The sequence below is a fragment of the Toxotes jaculatrix genome, chromosome 11 (assembly GCF_017976425.1).
Source record: "Toxotes jaculatrix isolate fToxJac2 chromosome 11, fToxJac2.pri, whole genome shotgun sequence".
NCBI lineage: Eukaryota > Metazoa > Chordata > Actinopteri > Toxotidae > Toxotes > Toxotes jaculatrix.
Window position 1 is genome coordinate 1,689,614 of NC_054404.1, and position 19,551 is coordinate 1,709,164.

Genomic DNA, 19,551 nt, shown 5'->3' on the forward strand with positions numbered 1-19,551 from the left:
GCGCACAGGAGTCCAAAGTACTTTTTAGTACTTTGAGTTGTGAGATTGCTTTGGTATTTTTTCACTCTCACCACTTGATGAAGTTTCTTGAAGCAGAAAGCAGAACATCATGTGGTATAATGAAATAAACCAGATAGGGAAGTGTGTCTGTCGACACTTGATGCCAAGTTCTCAAGAAAAACATGACACAGAGAGAGAGAGAGGGAGAGAGAGAGAGGGGGGGGGGGGGGGGGGGGAGAGAAACCATAGTTACATAACTGTGGCTGATCTGCAGTAGCTCAGCTGAGCTCTTAAAGTTAAACTGGATTAGGTGAAATTTTCTAATGAGAATCATGTAGGAGAAAACATGGACAATACTATAATAGCTGGCATGGATGGAAGGCTAGCAACAGTCCAATCTCTCAAACTTGCTGGACACAGAAGAACCTCAAACATTTCTCATGTCAAAGTTAAATCAGACTGAACAGCAAGAGTGAACGTGTAAGCACAAGTGATTACACCTTGCTTCTCTCTCTGCCTTCAGCTGGCATCACCCCACCAAAAAATGATCTCTTTTCTTTTTTTGATCACTGAGCCAGTACATGACAGGATTGTGTGTCTATTTGAAGAGAATAAGACTTTCACATTTAGTGCAACAACGGTTGATATCAGCAAGAAAACCAAAAAAGACAAATCATAAAGATCTGTCGTTGTGAGCACTTTGCATGTGCTTCTACAATTCCACAATTTTAACTCAAGACTGTTATCTGTGTTTTTTAATCCAGTAAAAACGCCCACATTCAAACCATGTTCTTGCAGACAGATAAGATCTTGCATGTACTGTTGCATGTCACAAAAGTAAATAGTTGATAACCACAGTGAATCCCTCTCTTCCTCTTCTTCCTCTTTAAAAAACAGAATTCTTTGCAGTGGTCGGTGTAAATGTAACAATCTTTATTTACTACATTGATGCTAAAATATAATGTATTAATTGTGTGTTTTATTGTGGTTTATCCTGCTATTTCTTGTGACTAGTAGTAGAAAGGTATGTCATTCATGCAGAAGTCGGGTTGTAGGCTCTCGAAGGTGCAGTCAGATGTGTCCATCGCACACCTGCCACAGTGGCAGCTCAAGGCCACAGGGTAGGAGACGGTTGGGTCCACACCAAGAGGACAGTCAGGAAGTTCAAATGTCTTGTAGTACAAGCCCCGGTACGTGCACACATGCTGGTACACATTAGTGAATGGTATCTTTATGACAGGGTCCTGAAGGGAAGCAGAAATAACAAGGTGTGTTAATGTGTTATTCAGACAAAAAGTTGGGAATGTAAAGGTAAAAACCAGTGAGATCGGTCCAGTGCAAGGGGAAGTTGTAGGTTTCAGCAGTGAGGATCACTTCCTCTGCTGCCGCTGGGGGCTGGCATTAGAAGTGAGCAATTCTCCATTGACTCCCATGTTAAAATAGCCAACTTTACAGCTTAAAAAACATATTTTACAGCCTGGTACATTTTTTGTTTTTCGGTCCCTATAAATTCTTACATAAATCAGAGCGTGGTTACGTTGAGTGACAGCCCCATAGACAGGCACTGGCAGTTAGCTCTTTGCTAAAGCATCGACTGGGCTAGGCGGCTACATCCAGAGGCCTCCGGCTACCTCGGTTGACAGGGGCTGCAGTGTCCGTGTTTGTTTGCCAATGTTTGGATAGGTTTTTGTGACAGTATGGCTTGTTGTAGTGTAGACTGTACTAACCGACCGTCGAAGGAGTCTGTGTTGCAGTTTTATCGGTAAGTAAATTTCTCACTATTTTACCTGGATGTTTGCGCTAATTAGCATGTATTAGCATATTTTGCCACTGGCTAATGACTTGATTGCCGATTTATGGTCGCTGCTGATACAGATAGAGGACCGGAGCAGCTAATGTTAGGAACGCTGTTGCGGTGGGTTCCTGCTTTATTGTGGGAATACTAGGCTACAATTTTATTTCGTCTCATTTTTCTGTTTAAAAAGTTCGACATTGCATGGACAGAGCAGCTCCGTCAGTAAGCGGCAGCTGTTTGTGTGCCTCTGTGACTGTAAGTGTATAGTGGATGGAGGCAGCGTTGAAAGCCGGTAAATATTAAACATTTTAATATATTATTATTATTATTATTATTGTTAACATTAATAATGACTAATAATAATAATGTTTTTAACGTTTCAGTATATTTTATTAATGTGAAATATCGATTGTTTCACAGTTAAATAATAGGCTAGAAATACATTTCCCCCACAACTCCACCTAAAACCTCTCTATCTTTAACGGTCATGTTTAAAACACAGCAGCAACATTATGATCTCTGTTGTATGCTCTGTGTCGCGGTCGTACGGGGTCGAGCTAGTCGGGTCGGACTGTTGTGTGGTGGATGTAGCTGCGTGTAGCTGCCGCTTAGCTTGTTAGCCTAGCTGATTACCCTTAGGTTAGCTCGGTTGCTCCGAGCTAAGTGGCCGGGTTGTCGGCCGGCTGACCGTAGTGTAACCTCCTCTTCGCCAAATATGGAAAGTACATTCCCACTCATTTCATTTCTCATTTCCCTCTTTTCATTTCATTACCCACAATACCTTGGTGATGCAGTGACCACTGCAGGTGGTTGTTTCCACTGGGTGACACTTGGGACAGCCCTCCTTCTCCAGAGACACCGTCTGGTTGATGAGCTGGCAGGGCGGCAGCTGGAAGGCCGCTGGTGACAGAACATGTTGCGGTTTGGTTCAGATATGGCACAGTCACTGTACTGCGATGCGACCCTTTGTGTTTTCACTGCAGACATGTTTAACCAGCAAAACACATTTCTTCTCTTTGTGTTATGAAATGTCTCTTCAACTTCAATGTGACAGTTCATTCATTTGTATTATGAACTAACTACTACTTCTGTAGGTTTATTTTAATAGGTGGCTGTGATGAAAACATGACATTATTAAACATTATAGTATAGATTTTCATGAAGGAGAATAGCTCAGGTCCATGGGTCAAAATTTTTTTGACAGAGGTCAGATGTTATTTAACGTTTGTGAGATGTCAAAATCAGGTTTTTTTCTGTATTTCCAGTAAAAACATACAGATTTTGAACAATAACATTTTGAATAAGTTGCAGAAAATGTTTATTTCATGTGAAAATAAAAGGTCAGCTCAAATAATTAAAACTGTCTTCCTGTCTTATTTACCTGCAGGAGCCAGGGACCAAAGGGAAGCTGAGGCTCCCAGAAGCAAACTCAACATCAGGGGGACAGTCACTCTGCCAACCTGTACAGCCATCATCCTTTGCAGTCACATTAAAAAATAAAAACGAATGACATTCAGATAAATTGAATAAATCACCTGATGGTTGCTGGTGTAAAGGAGCCTGACTTACCTCTCTGGTGTCTGCAGCAGGTGTGCTGAGGCCAGCTGTTCTGTTCAGTCTTTATATGGCACAGAGGAGCCTGGTATCCAGGATGAAACTGACTCATATTATGTCACACGGCTTCATCCCTGATTACCTGTTTATGTCGGAGGGAGCACACTGCAGTTTGGTGTTCGGTTCAGTGCCTTGCTCGGTTTTTGAAGGACAGAGGAGGAGGAGGGTTTATCAGTAGTACTCAACAGATCAGACTCTAATCTGAGGCTGATCTGCTGTTTATAATTTACATCACCATCAACAAAACGGGTTAATTAAGAAACTCACTGTAAAGCAGCAAAGAGCAACAATTTAGACAGAGCAGTATTAGCAGTAGTATTAAATTCACAGTTTTGAAATAATGCTGGTTTTGAACATTTTGCATTTATGCCTATATCTTTTCATACTTGAAGCACTAGAATAGAATAAAATAGCCATGATTGTCACTGTACACGTAGATTACACAACGAAATTGTTTACTGCCTCCATTTGAAAGTAACGTGCTCTGTCTTTACCGAAGCTGTTACAGTGAGCTGCTGTTCTCAAACATGACCAACAGATGGCGTCTGCACCCCCTTCCCAGCCCTCTTTGCGGTAAGACTTTTTTTTCTTTCTTTCTTTCTTTTCTCTTTTTTTCGATCCACGGTGACACTTATGTTGATGGGCGGATGTTTGCAGCCTGATTTTCACATGTAGCTCCCATATGGTCTAGCGGTTAGGATTCCTGGTTTTCACCCAGGCGGCCCGGGTTCGACTCCCGGTATGGGAACTTGCGTTTTCTCTCTGACTTTGCACCGTAGACCAGGATGTACGAGTGGATTTTGAAAACGCTCACTCACTGTCCTGTGAGATGATAGTGGAAAAGAATAAGTTGAGTTCATGATGATTGCGCATCTGTGGTTGTGAAATTAAAAACAAAAAATGCCTTATGTAACTTAGTGTTGCCTCCATTTCCTAAACGTGACAAAATTTCTCTTAGAATTTACAACACTCTAAGATCTATTAACATGTATAATAAGCTATTGTTTAACAACTTTGATATTAGCTGTAAGAAATTGTATTTACTGGTCGCCTATTTAATCTCCAAATTCAGTCTTCTTTCATATTATAAGCTGTGCTCTTCTTTACCTTAAAGTGTCTTCTACAAGCCTCGTAGTACAGCCCAGTCAAAATGATCAGGCTGATAACTGTACGAGTGTGTTTGCCAGAAGTGGTTGTTGTGGAAATAATTTCCAACAAACAGGATGAAGACTTGTCAGGTAGTAATCTGCTGCTGCCGGTCAAATAATCCTGTTCTATCAGTGTGGGATCACTGTGACACGCTGGTTGATTGGGATAAATGAGAAGACTTCCGAAATTCAGCCTTGGCATTTCAGTTTCATTAACTGCTTATTTTCCACGTCATCTGGAGCACAGAGTAATACTTGGTATATACCAGAGTGGAAATTTCAGTTGTGGAAGTCACGCAGACATGCCTGCAACCCATCTGAATTTCAGCACCGTGCAATGTAAAATGTACTTATTTTGCTCTATTATGATGGGTGTATTATTTTAAATGAAATATCGATGAATGTGAAATAGATAATTAAACTGCAGGGCAGGTTAGCTTGTTGCCCACTGGAGAAAAATGAACACGCACCCTGAAACATGTTACAGTGAGACTTCTGGTGGTTTCTTTTGGTGCAACACGTCAACCTCAAAATTATCTCACTAAATAGGAAATAAAGGCTGTTTAACCTTTTGATTTAACCTAAAAATAAATAGCTAAAGCAAACAAATTAAATGAAATGATAACAAAAGCAAGAAATGTACGCCAAATAGGAAAAATTTAGAAAAGACAATATACAATTACACAATTATGATTATTTATTCGGTTTTTTTTTTTTTAGATTAATTATATCAAAAGATGAAAAGCTTAGTTAAACCTTGAAATGTTTCCATGTATGCACAGTATACAGAATTTATCCAACGCCTCCATGTACAGCGGAACTATATAACAGGAAACGCCGTTTTCTCGTTTCGTGTCGGCCATTAAAAACGAACGGACCACTTCCTCAGGTACAGCGCAAGCGCAGAGCCCAATGCGGTTACGAAAATAGTTGTTACGTGAGGTTTATTTTTCAAAGTAAATTTATTTTAAACGTTGCACAAGGAGAAGGGCACAGAGGTACAATGGCGGGAGAAGAGCAGGAGAGCGACAACAAGGTACAAGTCTAAATTAAACTCAGGCTGCTGGGAAACGTACTTTAAACGGAAGAAGTTTGCTAGGCTCCAGTTTTGAGAAGGTCAGCAGCAGCAGCGGGTAACTTTCAGAAACTGTTAACCTGATTGCTAAAGGGTTAGGATTAGTTACTGTTGGTGAGGTAGTGTTATTTTACCTCAGCGAGACTCTCAGTTAATCGAAAAGCTATTATCTAAAAGCTAATCTAAAACGGCGTACATGCTAACACAGCGACTTGCTGTAAATGTTCTAATTTTGCAAACTTTACAGCCGTCTGTGTTGTGTTGACATTCAGAGGTGACACACACACACTCAGCTAACGTTAATGTTAACCAAATTTAACTCGGTCCCGCTTTAATATGAGCGAAATATTTGAAGTATCGTAGCTAAGTCGAACCATAACATCAGTAAGCCAGTAAAGCTAGCAAGCGGCTAGCTACTAGCTAGTAGTAGCTAGCCGCTTGCTAGCTAGTAGCTAGTACTAGCTAGTAGCTAGCCGCTATCAGAAATCGTCGTAGCTAAGTCGAACCATAACATCAGTAAGCCAGTAAAGCTAGCAAGCGGCTAGCTACTAGCTAGTAGTAGCTAGCCGCTTGCTAGCTAGTAGCTAGTACTAGCTAGTAGCTAGCCGCTATCAGAAATCGTTTAAACCAAATCCCGTAGGAATGTTTGGTATTTAAAGGCCAACTTGTGACCGGAGACAAAAATTACATCACAGGTAGTTATAGAAAAAGCTTTTCTGAAATATCACGTATCTGAGAAAATTTCGGCTCATAGATTATTCACCAGATAAAACTGGATTTCGGTAAAGCATCCTCAACCCAAACGTTGCAAACGTCTACACGCTTTTGAATGTTGTTGTGTTTCGTGTGGCTGCTGTGTGTAACTGAAGAGTTGTAACAATAGACTGCGCACTTGCTACGGCTAATTATAAATGATAGTTCTCAGCCTTTAGGAACTGAGTAAAGCTGAACGAAGTGAAATGCTTTCTCTGCATTGCCCATACATTTCCCCATCTGCTCCCCAAACAACATACGCTCTCTCACAAACACACAGTGCTGCACAGGCCCGCAAAAGAGACAAAATAAACTGTACTCATGAAAACAATACTGCTGTCTCAAAGCATGTGTGGAAATAAAACTATGAATGAAGTAGGTTTCAGCATCTCCTAATGTTAGAGATGAGAAGTCACAGTTAATGTCTGCTTCTGTCTCTTTGTCTTTCCTGCCTTTCTGTCCTTCAGGGCTTCAGACTGCTGGGGATCCTGGATGTCCAGAACACTCCGTGTGCCAGAGATGCCATCCTGCATGGGGCTGGAGGCTCACTAGCTGCTGGCCTGCTTCACTTTCTGGCCACCAGTAAGTTTTGATTTGAGTCTGATCACTGTGTGTGTTTATGTGATAGTTTTACTGGAAGCTCAGCTTTAGTTTTTCACATGGAATCTTGAATGTCCTATACATCCAGACCAGGGTTTTGAAAAGTAATTGGACTATGCTTGGGCTGACCACTGCTACAGCTGTGTACAGTGTACAGGTGCATCCAGTATGTGAGAGGTTAGCCTCCAGGGAAGATGCCTTGTAATAAGCTAAGGAAGTTGATGATGGCATTTGAAATGGACACAACACTGTGCTCAGGTTTTCAAAATCTGGATCCTTTTCCAGCCCTCTGAGATTCTGTGGACAATTGCATTACCGGCTTTGCTGGCTTTGTTGACCCAGAGAAAGCCTGATGATGATTTAGCATAAAACAAAATTTATCACTCTCAAGGAATGTAATGTCATTTGATTTTATCATAATTTTGTTGCACAGCAAATTATTCAAAAACTCTTGGTGTGTCCAAACATGCATAGCTCTGTATTTCAGGAGTTTAAACTTTGTTGTTTTAAACAAATCAGTCTGTAAGTATCTCAAGTGAAAAGTACAAACTTTTTTTCTGCCTTCTTAATTGGAACTAAAAACAATATAAAAAATTTCCAGTGTCTCCTTTTTTCTAACAATGACAGAAGTTGTTTCACATGGAAAAATGAGTTTGACTTCTCAGTCTGTCCTGTTCTCTGCAGGTCGGGTGAGGAGGTCTTTTGACGTTGGATTTGCAGGCTTTATGCTCACCACACTCGGGTCCTGGTAGGTCTTTATACCGACTGACAACCTTTTCTGGTCTGTCTATAACATTCTTATCACAACAAGCACATACTTGCATTTCTGGTGTGTTTGCCATTAGAGAAAAGCTTGTATCCTTTACAAACACCCAGAAACCAATATTTGCTGAATGTTTCTTTGAACCTGCTGTTTTCCCGTTACTTCTGTTTGTAACAGAAACCGTCCTGCATCTGTCTCTCCAGGTTGTACTGCAGGATGAACAACGCTAAGATTCGTGTGCAGCAGAGGATAATCCAGGATGGCATCAAGAACAAGATCATCTACGAAGGATCCGTTCTAGACCCCACAAACAAACCCAGAGGAGAAACGCCATCAGGATCCTCATGATCTGCAGCACTGAAGTCAACCCCCTCCTTAGTAAGGGCTTGGAGGAGAAGAGAGGACCCTGTCAGGGTAAACTGACTGAAGTGACTCTGACTTCGTAAATGACGGGAAGAAAATCAAAAATCCGACATTTTACAGATGCTTGTTTGTTATTATTGACATCTTGGTTTTGTCCAGCAGCTTTACAGTCTGCTGAATGCCTCATGTGCCAGTCAAGTGACATGACAGATGCAGTCTTTCATATATCCATCACATGAAAACATCAAACCTAGAGCACTCACTTTATTCGTACACTGTATGAGTGATTGAAAGCAGTGATATATGATTATATCAACAGCTTTTTAGTTCATTGATTTGTTTAAAATTCTGCTAAGACAGCAGAAAAAGGATGTAACTGCAGGTCAGAGCACACGTCCCCTCAGAGCTCAAGACCACACTTTCACTATGAAAACTCACGTATTTTCTTCATTGTAAAACCTTGTTGAATTTCATGTGTTGGGATAGATATGTATGAGACAAGCAAACTGTGTGCTTATATTTATTTTACTGTCACAGGACAACCAAATCTCTACAGTTTTTTTTTACTGTATTTAAGAATATCAGGATCAGTGATGTAGTTTCAAAAGCTAAGTCAACACTGAATCATCACGATAAACTTCACTTGAGTTTCACTTCTGCTAGCAAAGCCTTTTGTGTAACCTCATGTTAAAATATAGATTTTTGAAAAATGCAGATGTCAGTTTAACAAGATAAGAAACATGGGGAGAGAGAGATTGAAGTCCCGAGCTGGAATCGAACAGGGCACACACCAGTTGTTTGGTATGTTTTCTGTTTGGTTCAATACTCAATGGTTTTAACGGACAAACGGCAGAACAGCTGCAGTTTTCTGTGTTCAGGTGTTGAATCATCCTTTAAATTCACCTCAAACTGTGATTGCTGTATCATTAAATATTTATCAGTTGAAGTGTGGAAAATAAATTGTGTGTTGATGTAATAATGTGTGATGTGGAGTCGAGGATGTGTCATCATTGTTGCTGGATTTGCAAGTAACTGTTGCATCTTCATTTTTCTGTTTAAATGGGTTTTGTCTGCTCCTTCAAGTTTCCTCAGCTGATCAGTTAGTATGTTTGTAATTAGTCAGAAGAAAATTGATAATTGTCAGTTATGAAAACTTGTTAAATGTGCTGTGTTTACTTTATACTGTTATACTTAGTGTTTTTTTTTTCCTTGGCTGCTGATCAGACGTAAGTAAGAAAACTAAGAAACTGAAAAACTTAAACTTAAATTGATAAATCACATTTGATATTCTCAAGCTAAATAAACAGAGAACAGTAGATTATCTGTGAAAACAAGCATTACTGAACATGTGCTGTCCCACTTTAGAGGATGAAGCAGAGCTGGGCAATAGTCATCAACAGTTTCATCCATCAAGGAAAGGACCGTCCAAGGCTGCAGGGCAACTGACCGAAAGTGACGTGTCCCCCGAGCAACCTGCCGAATCCCTGCAACTTCCAGGTAGGTTGTTCATAACTTGGTTGTGATGCTGGTTAATTTCTTTCTGTTAAACTTGCAGTGTTTTGTAAAACTATGATCTATGTACTATGTACTTTCTGCTTTACCTTTGCAAGCTAAAGGTTAAAAACAGTTCACAGGTTTAGTGTCCTGTTGTACACCCAGTTGACCAGCAGGTGTCAGTACAGCCACATCCTGTGCCTGTTCCTGGTATAGACCTCCCATCCAGCCTCACAATCTCTGGACCTGAGACACGGGACATGTTTAAATAATCCCACAGAAGAAGCAAATTGCGGCAGATGACATCACTCTGTAAGTAAACCTCTGATTTAGTGGCAGAGCAACATGAGTAAAATATTTTCAAGGTGTACAATGCAAATATTGGCAAACTGATGGATTAATCCAACTCTTATCTCCACTGCACCTTCACTACCCTGGTGCTGCATTCATAGAATTCCAAAAATAGACATCAAACGAAGGAAGCTGCCAGAGCAGCGTCCCTTTGTGTGGTCTTATTATAGAAGACCTTTATCTCAGTCTGTGTTACTGTGTCCTGTGGGACGATTGTTCCATCAGAGCTGTCGGCACACAGACAAGTCAGAAGTGAGAGGTCACCTCGTATAACACCACACTGATATACTGTGACTTGACTTGGGCAAGGCATTTGTCACTACCCAGCATGCCACACAGTCCCCCATGTCCATGTTGAATTATGAAACAGAGGGTGGTTATTTTTGTGTGTCATCATAAGCTCGTAGGACACATGAAGTCACCTTAAGTCCTGTGGCCTTTAAGTAAATTAGGGGTTTAATTCTAACACAGATCCATGTTTGGCCACATATCCATGGAGATTTTGATATTTTTTAAACATAAATGACTCTTTCTTTGTTTAATTAATTTTATTTGAAGCCATCTCAGTTAAAAAAAGAATCAATTCTATCCCATTAAGTACTTCTTTATGTTTAAAACAGCACCAGTGCAGCTAACATGCTGTCCAGGTGCTTACAGGGAAATTCTTTTGTTAACCGAGGTCTTATCCTCAGATGTTTATGCAGCATTAATATTTTACTCATTATCTGCTTTGTAGAGTTAGGAGAGGCAGAATTCAGTGAGAATGACATCGATCAGAGTGGGAGCACAAGCCTTTTACAGAAACTAGTCCCCAGTGAATCCTGTGTTTCACGTCTTCAATTCAATTTTATTTAAAACTTAATTTAAAAAGAAATCTCCACAAGAGTTGTGGGAGGCTCTTCAGTGCTACTTGTCCTGATTCTGTCCTCGGGTGTTGACAAATACTAGAACTTCCTTTTAATATTTATGACTTTGGTTTGATGCTTTACAGAGTACATTTATAATCAGTGTTAAAGCGGGAAAGCATTTCCAAGTGGTCTCTGCCAACTAGTGTTTAAACTATCAAAGGTGATTTCACATTTCAGGTGTTGTGTTTCACACACACAGCCTAACAAGAAACCTCAAGTAGTACTTCAAAACAATTATGTGCAACTGTAAAAAAAAGAATGGTCATGACAAAGGCAGGTTTATTTTAAATGAACTGATCATATTGAATTTCTGGTCACTGAAGCCCCTTTGCTTCCATGTAATGCTTTTACTCAGCCCTGAGTACAGCGTAATTTAATCCGCTGCTCTTAAAGGCATAAAAGAGCTTGTCATTATGTCGTTGTAGTTGTTGTGGTCCAGCTGGTGTTTCTCTGGTGGTTTGTTAACCAAACCACTGGTGATGCCAAAGATGGTTTCAACATGAAGCAAGAAAATCGGGACTTAGACCAAATAAGAATGGTGTGCAATCAAATATAAAATTACTTTTAAAGCATGGATGGATTATCTAATGAACCAACCACGCACAGGCACAGGGGCCCCTAAGCCAGAGTCTCAGTGGCAGTTTTTAATATTTGTCTTGTCGTAAAGTAGGAACGTCTCATTCATGTTCTTTTGCTCCTGATCCCAAACCATGTCCTTTAATATTCACTATCTGCTAATACCTCATCTGATCTGATAATTTAATGTATTTTTGGTTATTTTTTCCAAACTAGAGATGCAGAGTGCACAAGAAGTCCACAGCGAGTCAAACTCAAATTAATAAGGTCATTTAAATATATCTCTGCTCCTCCTTCTTTTCCATGAACAACATACTGAAGTTCATGAAGTTAACCTGCACAACGTTTCTCTAAAGATGTGACACATCTGCTGAGCATTGTGCTTCTGCCCTGGGTTGGTGGGGGGCCTTTCACGTGTCTGTGCTCAGGGGTCATTGTCTTCTAATCCATCAATGCTTCAAAGTGTCACTGCTGCATAAAATTGCAGAGAACTTGCTGAGCTCTTAAAACAAAGAGCATAGGTGTGATGTATTTGTGCTGCATATAAAAGTATACAAAATGAAAATATACTGTACTGTAATTAAAAATGTGTCATTACACATCACATACATTTGTTCTTAAATGAGTCCAAACAGATGAAAAATACATGTCAAATAAGATTTCTTACTTAACATGTTGATTCTAACATGGGCTCACACGCTTCATTGTTCTCATTTTGTTCTTTCAAGGTCAGGTCCTTAGTGTCCAATTTAGCGCCACCCTGTGTTTGTGTTGAGTACTGAGCTTTTATATTAAAAACATCCCACTTCTCAGGAATCAGGCCTCTGTTAAAGAGCAGAGACGCCAGGTAGGAGAACGACAAGATGGCCACCACAGCAGACAGCATGCAGATGGTTCTGATTGGGGACTGCTGGATGTAGACACCATTTACCAGAGTGCATCCTGGGAACTGGATTACAGGCGATATCCCAAGCAGCGGCTCCCCGCACAGCACCCGCAACAGCACGCCCACCGCACAGCCCAGAACGGCCCCGTAACCGTTCGAGACGCTGAAGAAGAGGACGCAGACGAGCTGCGGCAGCATCAGGGTGTAGGTGAGGTCAGAGCGAAGCATCCAGATCATCAGGACGCTGTTGTCCAGGAAGGTGAGAGATGTGCCGGCCAGGCCCACCACTACCACTGAGGCCCGGATCACCCACTGGATCTCCTGCTCTGACGCCTGCAGGGAAGAACATAAATAACTGTCAATTTATTTCTGATGCCCTTTTTTTTTTCCTAAACATTCTAGTTCAATGACACATTCCACACCTGTGTCCTCAGGATGTTCTTGTAGATGTTGGAGGTGAAGATAGACGCTGCAGACAGCAGGGCGGAGTCAGTGGAGGACATCACAGCGGCGGCCACTGCCCCGATGCCGATGATGGAGATGTAGGTCGGGGTGAGGCGCTGCAGGACGATGGGCAGGATGAGTCCCGTCTCCCCCCGTTCAAAAGGAGACGGAGATCCGTAAGAGGTCAGGTTCCAGTCTGAGGAACGTGAAGGCAGTTTGACAAAAAGAAAAATGTAAACAATTTCAAGTTTAATTTGCTTCAGTTCTGTATCATAAATTCTTTAAAGCTTCACTATCGAATATTCTCTTCACGCCTCGTGTGACTTTTGAAGCTGCAGTGTCTTGTTTTTACAAATTTGAAGTTTGAAATACGATAAAAGTAAGATTTAAAAGTTTCGGTTTATTCCGTACTTGTTGATGCAGCCGCTGCGCCGAGGAGTATGGGCGGGATGCCTAACGTGGGAACGATGAATGCGGCAGTGAAGCAGGTGATCTTGGCTGTAGCTGAGGAGGCAGCGGACAGCGTCCTCTGGTGGAAGTTCTGAAGACCCAAGTTTCCCAAACCCTTGAAACACAAGAAAAAAGTAAGTAAAACACACTGACACTGAAACAAGTGGAGTGGGATTCATTATATCACAGAGGTAGAAGAGGAAGAGTTCAAAATGAAGAAGAAACTATTCATCTTGTGCAGCAATCATGCTCAGTGTTTCAGCTGTGACATTAGGTTTTCTAGTTTTTATAAGAACCCTTCCATCCTCACCAGCAGGAGAAAGTTATCGATCCACCTCCAGGCTCTGTCCGCCCCCAGAGTACCGACCCATGGAGACTGGAAGGTGTAGTTGTAGGCTGTCTCTGTGATGTCCAACACAGCGGGGCTCATCAGGGCAAAAGGGACACACAGCCACTAAGGACAAAACAATGACCTTTAGTAAACAACAGCAGATTAACTGCCAAACCTTCAGACTGTCAACAAAGTCATGATGTTAACAGGTGGACTCATACCACTCTAAGATTAGCTTAGCTGTGCAAGGCTGGAAGCTGGGGGAAGCAGCTAGCTTTGTGCTAGGCTAACAGCCTCCTTACACACACGAACTGTTCCCCCTGTGTGTTTTTCATAGATGAACTTGAGACAGCCAGGGAGCAGATTAGGCAGCAGGACGAGCAGTTACTCACCAAGCTAACGAAAATGAGAATGAGCTGTATAATATCTGTGTAGGCCACAGAGTAGAGGCCTCCCAGCAGAGTGTAGGTGATGGCCACAGCAGCAGAGATCCAGATGCTCACAGTGTAAGGCAAATCCAGGATCACGCTCATAGTTACACCTGTCAAAAACACACACACACATTAGTGTTTTAAACATACTGTCGATATATTTCAGATACTGTTCAGGCTGTCGAACGCTCATGTTGATCTTCTCACAGTTCTCAGTGTTTCACTAGCCTTAACTTGCCGCTCTCACATTTCTGATAAGGATTCCTCGAATGTGCTTTCAAAGGAACTGTGATCGAGAGACGTTCTGAGTGGGACAACTTACAGTTTAAAAATAAACTTGTCAGTGCTCCGTGGGAAAAAAAAATGTCATGGAGACACTGTTTCTAAATCCTACATGATTTACAGTAGACATTTCTGCAGCCAATAAATATCAGGCTGTAACATTTCCTCTTCAGGCGTTCCTAAAACTCTCCTTAGCTTCATCTCTCTTTCTGATTTATCGGAGACAGCAGAACTTCAGTAGTTTATTATTATAAAGCAGTTTGTTTATGTACCACTACAGACTGTAACTGTCTCAGATTCATTACCACTGCAGTTACTGGTGTGATTTAAGGTCCTGTGGCCTGGAGTTATTTCAGTTGACCGCCTGTATAATTAGACAAAGTCTTGTGTTTCACTCAACACCTCAGCAAAGAGCTGCGATCAACAGCTGCTCCACTGATAGGGTCAACATGCGCAGATCAAATGCACCACACACTGAATAGGTTCCATATAGAAACATTCTTACCTAATCCTATGAGTGTTCCTGTCACCCACATAATCTCTGACATGAGTGAAGCCAGCGACAGAGCTGCCGTCGGCACTTTTCCATATTTGATCTGGAAAGGATCCATCATGGTCACATATTTATTGTTTCTCATCGGCTCAGCGAAGAACAGGCCACCTCAATGATCAAACAGGGAAACAGACAGATCGAAGGCTTATTGGTATGACACGAATACAATGAAGAAAAAATCTGCTTTTGATGTAGAAAATGCTGTTTATTAGGTTAATTTACCAGATTTCTATATTGATTTTTTTATTGAAATATTCTATTCTTATATTTGCCCTTAAGCAGCTGCATCTTTTCTCATGATGGGTTTAGATAGTAGACGACAGCCTAAACAACAGACACACTCCTTACATACATGTGAGCAGTGCCTCTGACCCTGGCTATTGGATAAACATTTTCAATCTACAATCACAGTAAAATATTTTGTCACGGCCTTGAACCACGTTTATGTCAGTGTACGTTCATCAGGGTTTAAGAGGATAAATCTTTCTTTTCTCATATGATTTTCACGTGGAACAGGAATGTCGTTTTTTTTTTCCTGCTAATCTCCACACATAAGGGAAGTTGTGTAACCTGTTGTGTTTCCACTCATCAAAGGACATCACAAAACCTCAGTGTTTTCATATTCAAGAACATATCCACTCACTATTTTGTTATGTTTGATACAATTCCGGTGATAAATTGTAGTGAAGTGATGACATTTGAAGATTTATGAAAACGGCTTTGTTGTATTTACTGTTTCTGCTGCATCAAATGATTTCCCACCTTCCTCTGAAGGCCTTTCAGCAGTTTCCAGAGAAAGAAATGATAGATAGATAGTAGTTCCAATTTTCTGGAGAAAATAAAACCATTAGGTGCCTAAATAGTCCAATAACAGGTTATTATGACAACCATCATATTTTCATGTAGTACTACCAAATGGACAGTTTGATAGGCTCCTGAGTGAGTACCTGAAATCCTGCCACGCTGCTTTAAGTTAAAGCAAAGTCTGACAGTGCAGAGCTGATCCTGTCAGGCTGAGTCTGAGAAGTCCTGACTCAGCCCCAGTACAGAGGATAAACCCTTTTCATTTAGGTAACAGCACCTTGTGGGGCTGTTGGCCAGTGCCTTCCAAAGTGCCTTTAATCAACTAACATCACTTGGTGGAGGTCAGAGAACGGTGTGGCTGTGGTTAAAAGAGAGTCGGTGTAAAGGATCCAGGGTCAGAATCAGACACTGTTCATTCAGCCATCCACCTCCACTTCCTCCTTAAAGGTTTTGTGGTGCTACAGAAACATCACAGTACGTCTGCCCACACTGCAGTGTTCGAATCTGGTCTCAGGCTTTTTCTATTACTATAGACTCTTTTTATTTAGTTCAATGTTTTTTTTTCTTTTTTTGTCCTGGGCCAAGCTTCGCTGGCTGCTTTTGTAGAAAGATGCTGTCACATCCACATCATGTCTTTGCCTTTTGTAAACAAAGCGTCCTCATTTCAGAACTCTGCCTTTATACACAAATGTGTGGAAAGACATCACCGACTCTGAACTCGATGTTGAACCTGCTTAGATTTGGAGTTGTGTCCATTTCTGGCTTTGCTTCTGACAGAGGACAGTTATTATTTACATGGTTTCTCATTAGGAAGCTGAACACAGGTCATTATTATTAGTTCAGTAAGGATTAATATGAAAACTAAACCAATGAACCTGAAGTTCTTGGCTCTACCTGTTACTGGTGCAGTACTTTTAAAGGAAGTCTCACCAATGATGAAACACAGGGTTGCTGCAATTGGCATGACGGCCCAGATCAGTCCCATGGAGGGGTTGTACACTGCCTCTGCTGTGCCCACAATGAATCCACCTCCAACCCATGTAGCTGTATGACACACACACACACACACATACAGATTGACATACATGCAGAGGACAGTATCAGGAAGGCTGGCTCCTGCTCTTCCACCTGCCTGTAACCTGATCACAGAAACCAGCGTGTCTACTGTAACTTTAATAAGAAATGAAAATTAGATAGGAGTTTACTGTAAATTTAATGATCAATTACTTTAATGTTCTGGAAGCTGTTTCATCACGTGAGCTGGCACAGGTGATTTTGGTTGAGTAATGAAATATAACAGCATAGCAGAAAAAAATCACTGACCCCCTTTTCTGTATTTTAATATTGTCTCAGCTTTTTTTTTTTAAAAGAACATTAAGTTCCTGTTATTTTATTGGGTTTCCAGTTTTTTTTTTTTTTTTTTTTGTTTCCTGTTTTCTCTTCACGTGAATTTAAAAAACCCCAATAATTTACTTCGTTTGTTTCAGCATCAGTTATTAACGGCCAATTAAGAAAAAAAATCGCATTCGGATTCATAACTCAGTAAAACCGTGCAGCCTGCGCTGGACGCAAGTGCACGTTTCGCTTTCCTCTGTTTTATCTTATTGTGTTAAATCGATTTAATGTTAAACGTTTTAGCAGAAACACGCGGACAAACTGTGTAACCAACCAACCTCAAACCAAATACCAGATGATCTTTTTTTTTTTTTTTTTTAACCCAGAAACCACATAAAGACCCAGATTTGTTGTCGCCCTTTACCACAGTTACTCGCCTGTCATGGTGAAGATGCCGACCACCAGGTTGATGCCCCGGTTACCCAGCAGAGCCATCTCGGTCTTATCCCCCTGGCCCCTCTTGGCTTCCTTTTTGGACTTGATGGAAGCCCAGATGCCGATTCCGAGGACCAGCAGGTAGAAGAAAACCATAACGGCCACGCCGGGGATGTTGAGAGCCATGTCGGAGCTGCAGGATTCCCAGAGGAAGGCCGAGCGTCTGCCGGGCTGCCTGGATGATACAACACATCCCTCCGCGCTGCTGCATGAACACAGTCATGGCAGAAATGCTCTGAAGCTCAGTGGAGGCGCCTGGAACTGCACGTTACGCGCTGCAGTCAGCTGTCAAGGTGAAACACAGCGTTTTACACGGAGCTGCTCTGTGATGGTCTGCGTCTGAAGCAGCGCTCACTCATCTGTGGTGATTCCATCAAGAAAGAAATGTTTGGGAATGTGCACTTTAACATTTTCATGCAGTCAGACCCTCATTTGATCACACACGCGTAGCGTTTTAGCAATAACCATTTAATACATATACATAATATATAGTTTTCGTTGTTGGTGGCGGAGTCCGCCATTCTCAAGTTGCCTCCTCACGCCTGAGGGACTCACAGGAATCACACGGCATCAAACTGTTAGTGTTTTTAATTATGTCTCGCTGGTCAAAGCCGCGACTATCTACCAGCATTTCCTGCCGCGTCACATTAAAAGCATGGAAGCATGGGTGGGATGGGATGGCTTTTATTGTGATGGAGTCACAGGCAGCGTAGTGAGAACAGGGCTGATAAATAATAAAAGAATAAATAATTTCAATTTAACAGTCCTCGTGTCCCCTGTTGATGAACTTAAAGTAATATGACCTCAGTGTTTCTGCGGTCCTGGCTGTGGTCCTGGCTATAATCCCAGAAATTTGCCTGCTATCATCAAAATAGATATTGGCCAACATAAGAAATATGAGCGAAGGAGAAGCATAAATGTTTTACAGGACACATAATCTTCAGGATTTATTTTGTCAGCACGTCACTCTAAAAACACCACCTCCAGCACCATGCTGTTTTTCCCATAACACAGAGCAACACGCTCAGGCCTTTTCACAGAAACAATAGCTGTGTTCACAGCATCCCGCTGGTCCCAGGTCAACTGTAGCAAGACCTGAACACATCATCTGTAAAGACAGACTGAAAAGAGCCGAGGGGGGCCCAACGGATTTTAAACTCCGTCTCAGAGCTCGACAAGTGAACGATGAAGCAGAAGGACAAGTCTTTAATGTGTTTCTGTGCAGAGGATCTGAACGGCTGAAGGGGCGACCTGTGCTGTCAGAGCAATTTCACAGTTCTGTTTGATTTATGTTGATTACTCACAGTCACTGCACCAGGATTACACTGACACGTTGGGTTTCATTAAACAACACACATCAGAAAGATTTAGGAAAAGTTCTGCTCAGTAGCTTTAATCTGAAACAGCTGGTGCAGCGAGTAAACAGCTGGTAAATTAAAGTTCAAAGAAACAAAACCCAGACTTTTGAGGTAAAGTCAGATTTTTTTTTTCTTTTGTTTTCTGCGTGGTTCTGTCTAACTGATTGATGGCTGGATGTATTTTTGCAGGTGTATATATAGCCTGATATGTACTGTATGTTTTCCTCCCACTGTTTCTGAGGACGCTCCATTAATGGCAATGAAATGTTCCTGTGTCTGAGCAACACTGTCAGCAACAGAAACAGCTGGGAATTTATTGTCCTCAGTTCAGAAAGTTTTTATTTTTTTATTTTTTCCAGTCAGGAAAATTTCACTAAAGGCCCAGTTCTGTTTTGCAGGAACACTCTGATCACAGCTACACACTGTGGGGCCAACTGTGAGTTATTTAATCACTATGACACCACAGGAAACAGTGTTCGGTGATTCAGTTGTCAAACACTGAAGCCGACACCTTCAGTGCTTAACCAGTGGGATGCCACTCTCAGTCCACTGTCACATTCTTCAGATTACAGACCAGCGTCCCAGTGGCACAGACGCCTTGAACTGTTTCCCATCTCTTTTTTTTTCTGTCGTCATTTTAACTTTTTAAAACTTGGACATGAGTATAAATCTGTTTTTGTCACTTTCATATGATCTGTTGTATCAGACACTGCAGGTAATGTTTCAAAGAACACATGTTGTG

General features: G+C 41.4%; 3 protein-coding genes, 1 long non-coding RNA gene and 1 other non-coding gene across 8 annotated transcripts; 3 read left to right on the forward strand and 2 right to left on the reverse strand.

Moving 5' to 3' along the window:
- lhb (luteinizing hormone subunit beta) lies at nt 1-5,062 on the reverse strand. Of its 3 annotated transcripts, XM_041050520.1 has the most exons (6): nt 4,517-4,714; nt 3,904-4,231; nt 3,365-3,491; nt 3,177-3,271; nt 2,577-2,695; nt 1-1,244 (listed from the first exon to the last, which is right to left on the reverse strand). In XM_041050520.1, exons 4-6 carry the CDS (start codon nt 3,268-3,270, stop codon nt 1,011-1,013), a joined length of 447 nt encoding a protein of 148 aa, XP_040906454.1. In that variant the 5' UTR covers nt 3,271; nt 3,365-3,491; nt 3,904-4,231; nt 4,517-4,714; the 3' UTR covers nt 1-1,010. The 3 variants fall into 3 exon arrangements, with proteins under 3 accessions (XP_040906454.1, XP_040906455.1, XP_040906453.1); XM_041050521.1 differs by lacking the exons at nt 3,904-4,231; nt 4,517-4,714 and adding an exon at nt 5,028-5,062; XM_041050519.1 differs by having other exon boundaries at nt 3,365-4,231.
- On the forward strand, nt 4,086-4,157 carry trnae-uuc. Its single transcript has one exon. It is a non-coding gene; the product is annotated as a tRNA-Glu (tRNA).
- A 371-nt stretch (nt 5,063-5,433) lies between the features above and the next one.
- Nucleotides 5,434-9,256, forward strand: LOC121189165 (cytochrome c oxidase assembly protein COX20, mitochondrial). Its single transcript, XM_041049040.1, has 4 exons — nt 5,434-5,593; nt 6,853-6,967; nt 7,670-7,733; nt 7,952-9,256. The coding sequence occupies exons 1-4, from the start codon at nt 5,561-5,563 to the stop codon at nt 8,094-8,096; spliced, it is 357 nt and encodes a 118-aa protein (XP_040904974.1). The 5' UTR covers nt 5,434-5,560; the 3' UTR covers nt 8,097-9,256.
- Nucleotides 9,257-9,500: 244 nt separating this feature from the next.
- LOC121190091 lies at nt 9,501-19,551 on the forward strand. Its single transcript, XR_005894925.1, has 5 exons — nt 9,501-9,608; nt 9,771-9,917; nt 12,254-12,953; nt 13,194-13,354; nt 17,386-19,551. It is a non-coding gene; the product is annotated as an uncharacterized LOC121190091 (long non-coding RNA).
- LOC121190090 (high-affinity choline transporter 1-like) lies at nt 11,892-17,577 on the reverse strand. 2 transcript variants are annotated; one of them, XM_041050664.1, is made up of 8 exons: nt 17,394-17,577; nt 16,552-16,665; nt 14,770-14,925; nt 13,944-14,092; nt 13,531-13,674; nt 13,182-13,335; nt 12,749-12,966; nt 11,892-12,659 (listed from the first exon to the last, which is right to left on the reverse strand). In XM_041050664.1, the coding sequence occupies exons 1-8, from the start codon at nt 17,575-17,577 to the stop codon at nt 12,108-12,110; spliced, it is 1,671 nt and encodes a 556-aa protein (XP_040906598.1). In that variant the 3' UTR covers nt 11,892-12,107. The 2 variants fall into 2 exon arrangements, with proteins under 2 accessions (XP_040906598.1, XP_040906599.1); XM_041050665.1 differs by lacking the exons at nt 16,552-16,665; nt 17,394-17,577 and adding an exon at nt 16,516-16,545.